The sequence below is a fragment of the Raphanus sativus genome, chromosome 9 (genome assembly GCF_000801105.2).
Source record: "Raphanus sativus cultivar WK10039 chromosome 9, ASM80110v3, whole genome shotgun sequence".
In the NCBI taxonomy this organism is placed as follows: domain Eukaryota; kingdom Viridiplantae; phylum Streptophyta; class Magnoliopsida; order Brassicales; family Brassicaceae; genus Raphanus; species Raphanus sativus.
In genome coordinates, this window is record NC_079519.1 from 18,003,449 (window position 1) to 18,017,898 (window position 14,450).

General features: G+C 40.0%; 1 protein-coding gene across 1 annotated transcript; it reads left to right on the plus strand.

The window, feature by feature from the left end:
* The first annotated feature begins 12,163 nt into the window (after positions 1-12,163).
* Positions 12,164-13,637, plus strand: LOC108824854 (uncharacterized). Its single transcript, XM_056994853.1, has 2 exons — positions 12,164-12,426; positions 12,938-13,637. Exons 1-2 carry the CDS (start codon positions 12,164-12,166, stop codon positions 13,635-13,637), a joined length of 963 nt encoding a protein of 320 aa, XP_056850833.1.
* Positions 13,638-14,450: the final 813 nt, after the last annotated feature.

The window sequence follows — 14,450 nt, forward strand, 5'->3', positions numbered from 1 at the left end:
GGGGATGAAGCTAAGCACCATTGGGAAAATTCAATTCCCGAATACTCTGGAAACTCAGACCCTAAAGCTCACATCCGAGCCTTTAGACTCGCAATATCCAGAGCACACCTCAACGACAACGAAAAAGAAGCGGGCTACTGTCGTTTCTTCGCAGAGAACCTCGCGGGCTCCGCCTTATAATGGTTCGCGGCCTAGAAGAAAATTCGATTGATAACTTCACAACAGCTGGGTCGGCGTTCCTAAAGCAATACTCGGTTTCATAGAATCAGAACGAACAAAGCGCCGATCTATGGAACCTTAAACCAAGCGCCCTTCGAGCCTCTAAGAGCCTACATAAACAAATTTAGGGAAATCAAAGCCAAAATCGCAAACCTAAACGACGGGGTGGCCCTAGCCGCCCTGAAAATGGGTGTGGTTCTCTCTAAATTCAAAGAGAAATGTCGGCCAGAGCCAAACCGCGCTGCACCGAGCATCGCACTTCACGGCCTAACGAAGAGGACGTAGCTAACTTGAAAGAGCAATTCTTGGCAAGCAAAAAGCGCCAGTAAAAAGAACTCGACAACTAAGAAGCCACCGACCAAAGGTCAACATTCTACACAATAGACAACTCCACGAAAAATAGGTCATGGACTTTTGACTAAATAAACATGCGATTTCCTCAAATGAAAAGGGCATTCCACTGAGGAATGCCGAAGCTGCTTTGCCGAAAAAGAGAGAAAGGAGGAAGAAGAAAAAATCCCAAGAGGACGAACTCCCTTCGACTCCAAAAAATGAAAGCCCAAAATCGTCTTCCCACAAAAGGCTCGGGATAGAGGCCGAGTTACCAAACTCGCCACAACCTGCTCCAAAAAGCGGGTCGACATGATCTCGCTAACACAGACAGGCGAGATCGATACAAACGTCCAGGGTACGACGGTGACCTCGACGCAAAAGAGCATAACAATCACCATACAAATCCCCGAACTCCATGAAGAATTCGAGCTCGTACCGAAAAAACAGCCGACCCAAGCCAAAACCGGCCGAAAAATCACAGAACTCAGAAGGCACTTAGAGGAAATGAGGCCATACGAACTCAGGAACCAAAATAAGAACAGCATGCAGCAACCCAACTACAAGCTGTCTGGGGGCAAAGGCAATACCAGTCCGCATGGAGAAAGAAATGGCTTCCCCCCACCATAAATAGTCCGATCATGCGACGTATCGATTTCATATATGGAGGGTCAAAATTTTGCAACTCCGTCAACTCAATCAAGACCCACCAGCGGAGAGCCGAAAAGACCCTTAAGAATCCAAGAACCTCTGTCCGGCCCTGACCACGAAATTATATTTGACGAGAAAACGAAACCGCAGACCTCGATCAACCACACGACGATGCCTCGTTCTACGACTCGATGTCAGAGGGTGCGAGCTCTCACGAATTATGATCGACACCGGAATTCAGCCGACGTCCTATTCTACGATGCCTTCAAAACGAATGGGTTTCCACCAAGACTCTCCTCAGACAAGTACCAACTCCTCTCATCGGATTCGCTGGGGAAACAACTTACTCCCTAGGATCTATCGAGCTCGCAGTTACCGCCGGACACGTTAGGAAAATCGTGGAGTTCATCGAATATACACCGCCCGTTGCAATGCCCTAGAAGACCATGGCTATACAGTATGAAAGCAGTACCATCAACTTACCATCAATGCTTGAAATTCCCAACCCCGAAAGGTATTGAAACCATTCGCGGAATTCAAGAAGCTCCCGGACATGCTACCTCGCGAGCTTCAAAGATATCGAGCCACTCCCTTAAAACCGAAATAGATACCGAAAAACACAGTATGAAACACTCGTACACGATGAAACCAAAACGACCCTTAACTAAGGAGAAACAATTGAACTACGTTAAGAACTTGATCCCTTTAAGGGTACGTAGGCAGCTCGCGACACGAGTTCAGTCACCTCCCAACATTTAAAACCAAGAAGGGAGCACCCCGCAGCAGCAAGCGGCCTATCCAAGTCGAGGAACCATTTCGGTCTACGTCGATTTTTTGCCTTCTACACAAAATTCTCAAAACAAAATTCGATTGTAAATAAAATTAACAGTTCAAAAAAAAAAAGCAATCTTTTTTACCATCTACTCAAAACACAAGTTTTACAACATATAATTCTCTCGCTTAATAAACGACTAAATGTAAACTCGAGGCCCTGATCAAGTCTCTGAGCACACGTCCTTCGCTTGAAAACGCCAATATTCTTTTAATAAAAACCTCAATCTGCGCCGACCAAGGCATCGACGAGTATTAACTCTCTTCGATCAAAAGTTCAAAAGAAATCGGAACTCTACCCTCGAAAAGAAACACGAAGCATTCAAACTCTTCTCTTTATTAAATTCAATAACAGAAACAAATAATAAAAGACAACACATGAAAAATAATTAACGAAGAGCGGCTTCCTACAAACTACTCTCCGACGTCGAAATCTCCATCTCCAAAGCAATCCATCCATTTGCTTCGCCCCATCGCCATCAAAAGCCCCTTTGGCGAAGTAATCTTCTGAATCATGGGAAGATCCAGCCCTTCGGTCATCACAGACACATCGAACTCTCTGAGCTCGGACTTCCTTCTCTCCAGAACAATTCGCGTCACCAAAGGCCAATAGATTCTTGCCCATTATCTCCTTCAGAAGATCTATCCTCACGACAACCTCCCCAAGCTGGAGCTCATCATTCGATCTTGGACCGTTCGCCTTCCCATTTCTCCTTCAAAGACCTCAGAACGCCCTGATAATCATCAGTCAAACCTTTCTTGGCCTCACGAATCGAAACTTCGGAGAGCATCGGCATGCTCGAAGCATTTGACTCTAGCTGCGACTCAAGCAAAGAAACTCGTTCAAGAGTCGACTCCTCTCGTTTTCCGCAATGCGAAGACGAGCTCGAAGCAAAGCAATTCAGCTCTCCGATTCTTCTGTAACAGACAAACGATCGGCTTGGTGTGATCACGCTCCCGCAATAGCTTCAGATTTGACTTAAGGCTCCCTCACGACCCTTTTAACTTCAAAGAGCTCGTCAGATCGCGGAACATCTGTGCAGGCGTCGCTCCAAGGTCGCCGCGAATCATGTTAGCCTGCATAGCCTATAAAATAATGAAAAGTCAGGACAAGTTCAGACAAAGGCGTACAAAAAGTTAAGCAAACCGACCTTGGCATGTGCCACCGTCATCTTGACATAAGCCTCGCGCTCGGTCATATTCCGAAGAGAAGGAAGTGGGCAACCAGCAGGCTTAAAGTGCCTCACCAAATGAGCCACACTATCAGATCCTCCAATGATCGGAAAATCCTTGGAATGCGTAAATTACCAATGGAACGGCTTCGCAGCCCCATCGCCAAGAGAACTCTGGCGATATCAGAACCATTCGTTTTCGCCTTCTTGGAGGGACGCTCGCGACCCTCGAGCCAGTAGGACTACTCGACTTCACAAAGTGGCCGAGCCCTTGCCGCCAGATTCCTTATCCTCCTGCCTAGAAGGAACCTAGGGAATTCGGGTTTCTTCACGAAGGACCTCAGTAAGAGCCTCGCTAACATCACCGGATCGAATCCTTCCACACTGATGCTGCCAACTCGGCCTCTCGGCTTATCGGCCTCACGAGGATTCGATCTTCTTGTTGACATAATCGCTTAAATTGAAGAGAGAATAGAGATTTCGCAGGTTTCTCGGATAAAACCCCAGTAAGAAACCTCGTGGTCTTATAAAGAACGAAGTGCAACAAGTATCTTAACCAAAGAATTTTAATAAATCCGAAACACCAAAATATTCTCATCAAAAGAGAAATAGATAATATCCTAACAATTCGAATTTGAACCCACAAAATCCCGGAAAAATAAGGAATCCGCGATGACATAGTTATCCAACAAAAAGCAAAATCAAGAAGAAAGAAAATTAAGGGCCAACATCGCCTCCCGCGTTTGACGGCCCCCCGAGGTCCAACTCCTCCGGCACTTGCGGAAGATCAAGCTCGGATAGTCCAGCTCGAGGAGGGACAGGACCCAACGGCCGCTTCACAGTCTCTCTCCAAATCTTGCAAGCGAGCCAACTCCCCAATCAACGTCGCAGCTGCCCTCTCTGATCTCGTTCAGAAGGTTAATGTTGGCGACCACCTCCTGAAGCAATTCTAGCCGGCCATCTCCCTGTCCTTGTTGGACCACTTCTCTTCTAAAGATCTCAGAAATCCCCCCGTACTGACGCGACATCTCACGACGAGCGGAGCGAACGTCTCGGTCCTCCAGCTTCAGCCTCACAGCAATTTGACCTGGTGAGCAGCGACCTCGACCTCGACCTCTAAAGCCGACGTCTCATCACAAACTTTCACCCACTCTGCCATCATGGAGTTGATCTTCTCAACCCCTCCTTGTTATCCCGCTTGGCAATCTCGAGTTCAGCAGAGATCCTCTTGAAGTCAAAGGAGATCCGATCAATCTCCACATCTCTCTGAGAGGTCCTTGTACGCTCCGCCATCTTTAAAACGAGGTCGTTACAAGCCTCCATGACCTGGAAGTAAATATAATCAGAAAAAACGATGCAATAAAGGCAGGAATCAGTAAAAATAACAGTTCGCTTAGATCAAACCTTGGCATTCGGCAGCGACCTTGGTATAAGCATTTTCTTCCTCCAAGGAAGAAAAGAGTGCCGCCCCAAAACCTTGAGAGCTAGTCCCATCATGTTTGGGACCAGAACTGGTCTTATATAGAGGGGAATGATCGCTGCTCCACTCTCCGTCTCTTCGAGACTCTTGGAAGCAGGTTGCGACGGTCTCGGTGAAGCACTTCGCGAAGCAACCTATGCTCGCGAGCTGGCACATCCCTCCTCCGAATCGGAGCTCAAAGATAGTGGGGTAGGCCACTGGCGTCTTCCTCGAAGCAGAACCCCGGGTAATGATTTCTTCCGGAGGGTAGGCTCTTCACGATCAGAACGCTCGGCCTCTTCGAGCAACCCGACCACAGCCCGAGACTGCGGAGCTATACCTAAACCGACGGGAAGCGAATTCAAAGTACGAATTCGCTCCCGGTAAACGATGACCAATCGGTGTTCCCCGCTTCAAGACAGCCACCATTCCTCGAAGTTGATCGGACACCGGAGAAAACCTCGGATGAGCTAAACAAAAAAATAATAATAATAAATAATGAGCAATTGCATAGGTTCCTTGGATGACACGCCAGTAATGTTCAAAACCTTACCAATAGTTTCGACCCAGCGTCGAGGAAGCAGGGAGAAGTCAAAATCTCCCACTGTGGATGAGTCGACCATGAAAACAAAGAATTGATCTCGCCACTGATCATCCCGATAGGGTGTCCCACCAATCACATGGAGGCCAGGGCGAGGAGACGCCAAGAACGTCCCAGGATTCTTCTGGTTGCGCTTTATGAGATATAGGCCTTTGCAACTCCTCCAGCTCAAACAAAAGCTTCTCCTCTCTGGCCCTCACGAGGATCGCTAGGAGGTGTCGAAGAAGGTTCGGGCATAGCTGCGTGAGAGAAATCCCAAGCTCGGCGAGAATCTCTAGCAGCTGTCTCGGAATCGGGAAAGAAAGCCCGCAGGACTTGAAGAAGTGATATGCTCCGCCATACCCGTTTCTAACAGTCTCCGGAGTCTCGTGATCGGAAGCAAGTTCACAGACCACGGGCACGATCTACTCCAAACGAGGAGTATAACTTTTCAATATGTTCTTGCGTGATCGTCGGACTTGGGAACGAAAAGGAAGACATCTCGCAAAGATAAGCAAAGAAGAAATATCACAAGAACAAGAGAAAGAAAGATGATCGGAAGTGAAAAAAGAAAGATCAAAGCTTCATCGCTATTTAAAGGAAAGCCTCAAAGGCTATATTGCGGCTCCCAGGAACGCAATAATTACCTAGGCTACGCTATAACCGCCATAATCACTTCTCCTTCGCTTTAGAAATTCACGCGCACGACCGTTATGCAGTGCAACATAACGGACAAATCGAAACATTGAAAACCGAAGAAGATCCAACCAATTCCCGAACCAAGTAAACTGAACCGTCTCTTTCCATCTCGATCGAAAGAAAGGAGACTGGGGGACAAATGTTGGACCCAATTTTTGACATAGGCTAAATGGGCTATATTTAAAATGGGCCGTAAAAGGATTAAACCCACAGCGACGTCAACACGGTGGAAAAGCAGGTCGCCGAAGTCGAGAAGGTCGCGGAAGCAGTTACAAGAATAGCGGAGTCAAACCTATAAAAGGAAGAGGATTTCAAGGCTAAAGGACACAGCGCAAACCCTAGAGAGAGAGCACACCACACATTTACATCTTTCTTGCTTCATTTAGATCTCATTCTTGATCGACCTCCTTGTTATAGTCGATCTCTTAGCTATTTTTTGTACTCGAGCTCTTAATCAATAAAAGTCCATTTTTGTCCACCGAATTCCGATTACATCGTTGTGTTCTAAGGATATCGTTGCCTACTTCTTTTGTCACTTTCCTAATTTACTTACAAACACTACAAAATACTTGAATGTAGATTTTAGGTTCTACACTACTGACATTTTTAACAATAATAGTTCCTATATTTAAACAAATACATTAATTAATACAATATCAGTATTTAAGATAAAAAAATCTGCACTTACCTAATATATGGAATATCAATTCTCTTTGTACTATCAAATAAATGAGAAATGTTTAATCATCAATGCAACCTACATTTAAAACCAATATTTTACATACCTATTTATAAGGAACTAATCAATTTCCTGGAAAATAATCTGTTTGTTTATCAAATTGAACTTACACATTATTTATTAATTATGTTAGCTAACTTTTTTGTTATTATTATATCATAATTAACCATTTAGATTACTTGTGTCATTAGGTAGAATTAGTACAATAGATTAATATAAAGCCCCCAAATGTATATATAATTTTAAAATAATAAAGCAATTTGCCTATTTTATCTAATATAGCTTAAATATAAAATATTGCAGAAAGAACTTATTTTTAATATATATATAATATATATATATATTAAATGTGTATAATTTTATAACAAAAATATCATCTAATAAATATTTATATAATCCATTAAGAGCTAAAAATGTATGTTCCACATTAAAAACAATTATTATTATAATAAAGGAATGATATATATAAACAAAAAAGTAAATGATAGTTCACTGTTATTGTATATATATATATATATATATATATAAACAAATAAAAAATTACAATTTAAAACAATTAATAAAAAAGATTCATATAATCTATTAAATTATATTAAACATTTATTAAATGTTGGTAAGTGGAAAAATATAAACATTCAATCATATATGAAAAAAAATTGAACAACTATTTTAAAACAAACCCGCACGGGCGTGCGGGTCAGAATCTAGTTAAGTACTAACAATAGAGTGGGTAAAAACTATGGGTGTTCAATCCGGATATTGGTTCGGTTTTGGTTCATTTTTCTGTTTTTTGGTATTTCAGTTCGTAAATATAACTACCATTATAATTCCATATTTACTTCGGTTCAGTTCGATTTATATACCGTCGAACCTAGGTATTTTCGGTTTTAGACCAAAAACCACACCACTTTCTTCTAACTCCTCTTCTCCGTCCGCCATTGTTTTCTGCAAAATGAAGACTGCAAACAATAAGATTCAGAGATGGTGAAAAGTAGAAGAAAAAAAAAGTTTCGTGTAAACCAAAATACTTTCTCGACCCAATCGTACAAATGGGAAAGCAAAAAAAAAAAAAAAATCTTACAAATGGGAAAGCAATATAACCGATTTTAGCTCACACGATTTTTAAATTCTACGGCCGCGTAACACAAAAATACGTTCTCAGCGGATATAACTCGGTCTGGCATAGAACACAACCGTATTGGCTCAACTCGCCACAGTGAGCATACGAGTTTGCGGCCGATTAAGCGGCTCGACGCCTGCAATTTAGAACAGGGGATATTACTGATGATAATGCCCTAACTTCTCATAATTGGTTCAACATTATATTTAAGCTCCACTTAGTTCCTTCGAAAAAGTTTCATTTTTTGCCTAGTTAATTATGCTATTACAAATTATGAGAAATATTACATAGACGATATTAGAGCCGACAATACTACCTATCTTATGAGGATTTACGCATGACTGCATCACTCTGAGTCACCTAATGAGATCCATTTCTGACGGTACTCCTTGCGTCATGCTGAAGATCTCTTGTAAACATTTTCTCTAATTTTCTACATAATCCGTCTTCTCTGGGAATTGAAACCCAGACCTCTTCCTGTAGAAATTGCGTTGCCAGAGATTCGAACCCCAGACCTAGGTGTAAAGGCCTTTAAACCTTGACTATTAGGCAACGGTACTTACGCAAAAAAAAGTTTCATTCACTGGTGGAAGTTTGCTTATCTTATTGATTATATTATAATATCGAATTTGATTGCTTTTTTATAAATCCATATTGTTCGAAAAGGATTTGGCAGTGCATGAACCATTTTAAAGACACGTGTAGCTCTAATGTAGAGCATCTTTACTTAAGAATCTCATTTTGAAGGTAGAAGATCCTCAAAACCAGGATTTAATTGTGGATTATTCTTATAAAAAAATTTAAATTTATTTTTAAATTTTAGATAATTTATATTTCAGTCCTAAACTTTAATATAAATATATTATAGTCACTAAATTTTAAAATATTAAAATAATATTCATATACAAATTTATTATAGTATATAAAACATAAAATATTAAATATTAAATAATATTCATATACAAATTATTATAGTATATATAAAAATAAAAAATAATAATATAAAACACACATTTAAGTCATAAAAAATAATAAAAACTAAATTTTGACACCCGCGTCCGTGCGGATGTAATTTTTATAAAATATATCACTATTTATTTTTCATGTTAATATTAGAGTTGTACAAAAACTCGAATACCAAAACCAAACCAACCTTGATCCAAAAGATAGTACCAAACATAAACCGAGATTGATTAAATATCCAAAATATTTAAGTACCCTTAATGTAATCGCCTCTCCTCCTTTAAGTACACGTTAATATACACGTTATTATTCAAAAAAATTGTTTAGAGAATTGAAACCGAATCCGATCCAAACGAAAGTATTTCGAATATCCGAATGAATCTGAAGTAGATTTATTTTATTTTTTATTTAATTTATATAAAAACATCTAGAATATATATAGTACTTTTAAGCTGGTTTAAATACTTTAAAATATATACAAATAGCCAAAAGTAAATATATAAAATAGTTAAAGTATACTCAAAACACAAAAAATACTTAAATAATTATTGATTATCTATTGAAATATTTAAATCAAACCAATTTATATGTTAGGATTAAGTATTTTTATATATGCTATTCAAATTTATATATTATATATTATTTTGGTTATATAATACATCTGAACCCGCAAAGATCTGAATCGAATCTGAACCAAAATTTAGAAATATTCGAATGTGGCTAAAATCTTGGACTCCGGAAACCCAAAACCCAAACAGACCCAAACTAAACCCGAATGCTCATCCTTAGTCACTATTATATATCATATTTGTGTCATCATATAATTAATCATATTTTATACGTACCATTATATAAATAATCATATAATTAATAGTATTTTATACGTATCATCATATAAATAATCACATATATTATATTTTAAAAATTTAATGTGAAATATAAAATCCATAATTTAAGTTGTAAGAAATTGGACTTTTTATTTTTCTTATATATATTGAATTTTTTTAGATACTGGTTATTGGAAAATATTTTAGTAAAAATAAAATTTTGAATATATGTATATTTTTGAATCAATTTTGATATAAATCAACTTTAAGTTATTATTTTGACTTGAAATATCTATATAAAATTTAAATTTTGTTTTATGATTATTTTAGACAAAAGTTGTTTTTAGGTAATTAGATTAGCTCATTTTTCGTATATTTTAAAGCTGGTCCAAATAAATAATTTTTCATAGTATAATATACTTACAATATTTATTAATAACATAAGTCAATTATTATCTTTTCTTAATATATCCCTATCAATGTTTCCAAAGATTACTATATTCTTTTTTATATTTTTATTCATGTTTTCAAATAAACCTCTTTTTAAATTGTTATCCATGTTTCCAAATAAACCTCTTTTTAAAACTGTTATCAATGTGTCTCAAACCAATCTTGTAGTAATTAAAAGAATTGGAGAGAGAAGAGAGAGAAAGTAAATCTGAGAACGGTTCTGCGTACGGCCGGCGCGTGAGCGTCCATGCCGTCGCCGGATCCTTTGTCCTTCGGTCAAAATATTGTCTTCTGCTGCTTCTTCGCCGCTTACCACCGATCGCCTTGTCTGAGTTCTGGATTGGAGCCATCCCCAGTGGTGGTTTCCTCGCTTGGAAGGAAGACGCGGTTATGTAGAAGACCACGGCGTGAGAAGATGGGCTTGCATGTTCAAGGTTTGTTTCCGGGATATGTAGGCTACCACAGTTCTGTCGACGCCGGCTTTTCTCCGGGAGGTGGAGGCTCCATCAGCTCCGCCGACGCCGGCTCTAGTTCCTGAGAAGAGGAGGCTTTATGTGCTCCGTCTTCTTCGGTTTTGGCTCCGAAGGGTAGAGGCTCTAATAGCTCTACTTTTTGGGTTTTGGATTCCGTGTCTTTGTGGGTGTGGTTACTAAGTTGGCTTTAGTGGAAGCCGCATGGTGGTTCTTGTCGCCAAGATGTTTGCTCGGGTCAGACTGGATGAGATCTCGTAGTCGATGATGCTCTCCGGTGACGGAGATGACGACAAGAGAAGGAAGCAGAGGTTGAGGGTCTCGGGCTTTAAATGCCCAGCAGGCGACGTGCGATGATTGGGATGAGCTCTCGGTTTCTCCGATGACGCTCTCCGTGATATGCTCTACGGAGTAAAGCTGCTTCGGTTTCGGTGAACCGCAAGGAAGAGACAAGAAGTTGAGAAGGCGACACGTGTTGTTGGAATGGGCAGTGTCGGTGATGGGCTTGTGGGTGTAGGCCCAATCTTTTAGTTTGTTTCTGGTTTTAGTTAATTGGGCCATGGGCCTTTGTTGTAAGGATTTTGGGCTTGGCCCCTTTTCTATCTATTAAACAAAACTTGAGCGTGATAATATTGATACTAAAGCGTGATTTGAAAGTTCAAAATATTTGTGGTTAATATTATAGCTATAGTTTAGGTTGTTGTTAAGGCAAGCAATAAAGACGGTGAATATATAGTAATATTCAGTGTACCTATTTACATTTTGACTAAATTAAATAGAATAATTTGCAAGATTTACAATAGTAATATCATAAATATTTTTAAATACTTTATAGTATGCGTGATTTGCAAGATGAAATTTTTTTTGGCATCGATTTGTAAGTTTATATCTTCATTGTTAATGCGATTGCTTAAATTTTCAAATTCTTGTTAAGTTATTAACATAGTCAATGATTTAAGTAACATTTTATGGAGATAACATGGATTTGAAATTAAGATAGTCAAAAGATTTTGTTTTCTAAAAATTATAATTAATTTGAAATTTATCTATAAAATTTTGAGATATTTAGATAATTCAAATCTTATTTACAATTGCTATATAATGGATTGGAAAAGATTGCAATTGTATGTAATTCATGATTTAAATATAATCTGGTTGAATGATATTTTTGAATATTTTATAACTACAATTATTTGGTAGCAATTGTAAAATTTCAATTTTAATTATTATCCTTGCTGATATTTTAGATTGAACCGTGTTATATATCTTATTAAACCGAGCTTTGTTTTAAGGTCTTTTTGTCATTAAAATGTCTGTATGGAACAGTTGACCAAAACATGTCGAAGTGTCCTCGAAAAATCAGGAAATTCTAGAGAGTAGAGAGAGGAAATTCTCTCAAATTACCGTTTGCCTTTATTGGGCTTAAGCATATATCCGTTGGATATTAAGGAGTTGCTCTCATCATTAGTCGAGATTAGCTGTCTGAAACACTTTTAAGACAAAATTGTCAACCCTTTTTTTGGGTTTTGAGGATATCTTGCTTGCTTTATTCAAATCTCAACTGTTTTTTCTTCATGTTCTTCATTCATTGAAGATAAGGTTAGAAAGTGGGTGAGAATTTATTGTGATCTCTGAGTACCAAAAGCTTTAAAAATGTCGTTGGCTATGGATAAAGCCTTGATGGCTCTTTCGTTGGATGAAGAAGACGTGCTGTTTGTGATGCCTGAACTCCCTGGCTTCAGCTCAGCAGAGGAGAACAAGCTCAGCCTTATCGGAAGGATTCTTAACCCTCACAGACAAAAGATGTCGAACCTGATACGGAGAATGCCTCGCAAATGGCAAAAAGAAGGAAAAGTTCTTGGGATAGCTTTATCCCAAGAGCGTTTTCAGTTCATTTTCAAGACTGAATATGACCTGTTAGACGTGCTGGAGAGGGGAGTACATACCTTTGAAGAATGGGTCATTGTGCTGGAAAGTTGGGTGGAGAACCCCCCCGGAAGACTACCTGCAATTTATACCCATATGGGTCCAAATCAGTAACATCCCAGTCAACTGTTACACCTCTGAGGCTCTGACTGCGTTAGGAGACCTCGTTGGGAAGACAGTTCTGGTTGCGTTTGATCCGTTGAAACCCATAACCCAAAATTTTATTAGGGTTTTAGTTAAGTTCAATGTCGCTAATCCGCTCAGGAAGTCGAAGGTGGTCACGTTGAAAGGAGGAACAGAGCAACAATCTGCTTCCATTATGAGAGAATTCAGAAACGTTGCTTCTCCTGTCAAAGGCTTAATCATGAGAAGGATTATTGCCCTCTGATGGTCAGGAAAAGACAAGAGGATGCGAAAGCAAGAAGAGAAGCTGTCTCGGCTAGCTTGAGAGCCTAAGAAACTGGTCTTAGCTGAAAAAGACATTCTGTTTGGTGTTCTCAGGGAATATCAAGTGGCGGTGGAGCCAGCCACAGGTAGAGCTAAGATTGCTAACGCGGTGCTTGAGGAAATGAGACGATATCTGTTGGCAGACACTGGAGAGAGTCATGAAGTGAAGGTTGACAAAGTCAGGCGTTCTGTGGAGGAAGCTGAAAAGGATACGATGGTGCAGAAATGTATGCTCAGTCTGGAAGCTCCGCCTAAGTTCACTAACGACCTTAACAGAGGAAAAGGGATCGTTTTTGACTATGAAGAGAATGTGGGTGACTCCAGTCAGTTGAGTGTGCAGAGCTACCCTCCTAAATTGATGGCAGACTCTTTCAAAGCTCAGAAGGCTCTATCAATCTTCTCTGCTCCTGGTAGACTTCTGCTGTGTGAGGAAGAATCTAGCATGGCTGTTTCTAAACCTGTCTCTAATGAACTTCCAACGGTGTTCAAAGCAAACTCGTTTGCTCCCTGTTCTTCTGGGAATTTCAAAAAGAGAAATGTGGTTAGAAAAAGACCTCCAAAGTCAGTAAGGCAACAAAGATACAGAGAGGTAAAGGCAGTTCAGCTAGAGGAGAGTGCTGGACAGCGAGAGGGCAAGCAGATTCAGATCAGCAAGAAGAGGAAGTGCGCACATGAGGAGGTGGAGGAGAAAACAAACACAAAGGCAGTGTGCCTTAAGGCGATCCCAAATGAGGGATTGCCCCCATCTCAATGAGCATTTTCAGCTGGAATTGTCAAGGCTTGGGGAGGCCTCAAGGCTTGACAATTCAGAGACTTCGGGAGTTGCGTCAATACCAATTTCCGGAGATTCTTTTTCTTATGGAAACAAAAAAATGTCGGAATGTAGTTGTAGATTTGCAAGTCTGGTTGGGATATGAGCGAGTGCACACTGTTAATCCGATTGGATATAGTGGAGGACTAGCAATTTTGTGGAAGAAGAATGTCAACCTATGTATTAAAAGTTCGGATAAAAATATCATCGACAGTTTTGTCAAGTTTGGTGATTGGGAATTTTTCCTCTCCTGTGTTTATGGAGAGCCGGCGGTAGATGATAGAAGTGTTATTTGGGAGCATTTGATCAGAATGGGGCTTGGCAGATCAAAAGCGTGGTGCATCATAGGAGATTTCAATGAAATTCTCTGTAATGATGAGAAAATTAGAGGCCCTAGAAGATCTGATTCATCTTTCAAACCTTTTGCGGAGATGCTGAGCTTATGTGAGATGGAGGAACTAAGCAGCAAGGGGAACAGATTTACCTGGTCAGGGACGAGATGGAAGCAATATATACAGTGCTGCCTTGAACAGAAGTTTTGGAAACAAAGCGTGGAGAGGAAGCTTTCCTGGTGCCAACCAAACCTTTCTTGAAAAAAGAGGTTCGGACCACAGACCAGTGCTGGTAAACTTGCGGGCTAACCCTGATCTTAAAAAGGCCAATTCAGGTTTGATAAAATATTATTGCATCACCCTGAAGCTAGAAAAGAAGTTGAGCTTGCTTGGAGAAAACATGGTGGCAGGGGTTCAGTGGCAG

Bases quoted from the DNA above. Each gene is read 5' to 3' on its own strand.
- LOC108824854 (XM_056994853.1), top strand. From the start codon at position 12,164: ATGTCGTTGGCTATGGATAAAGCCTTGATGGCTCTTTCGTTGGATGAA. The intron at 12,427-12,937 runs GTTAGACGTGCT...TGGTGTTCTCAG, and splicing joins TTCAAGACTGAATATGACCT to GGAATATCAAGTGGCGGTGG.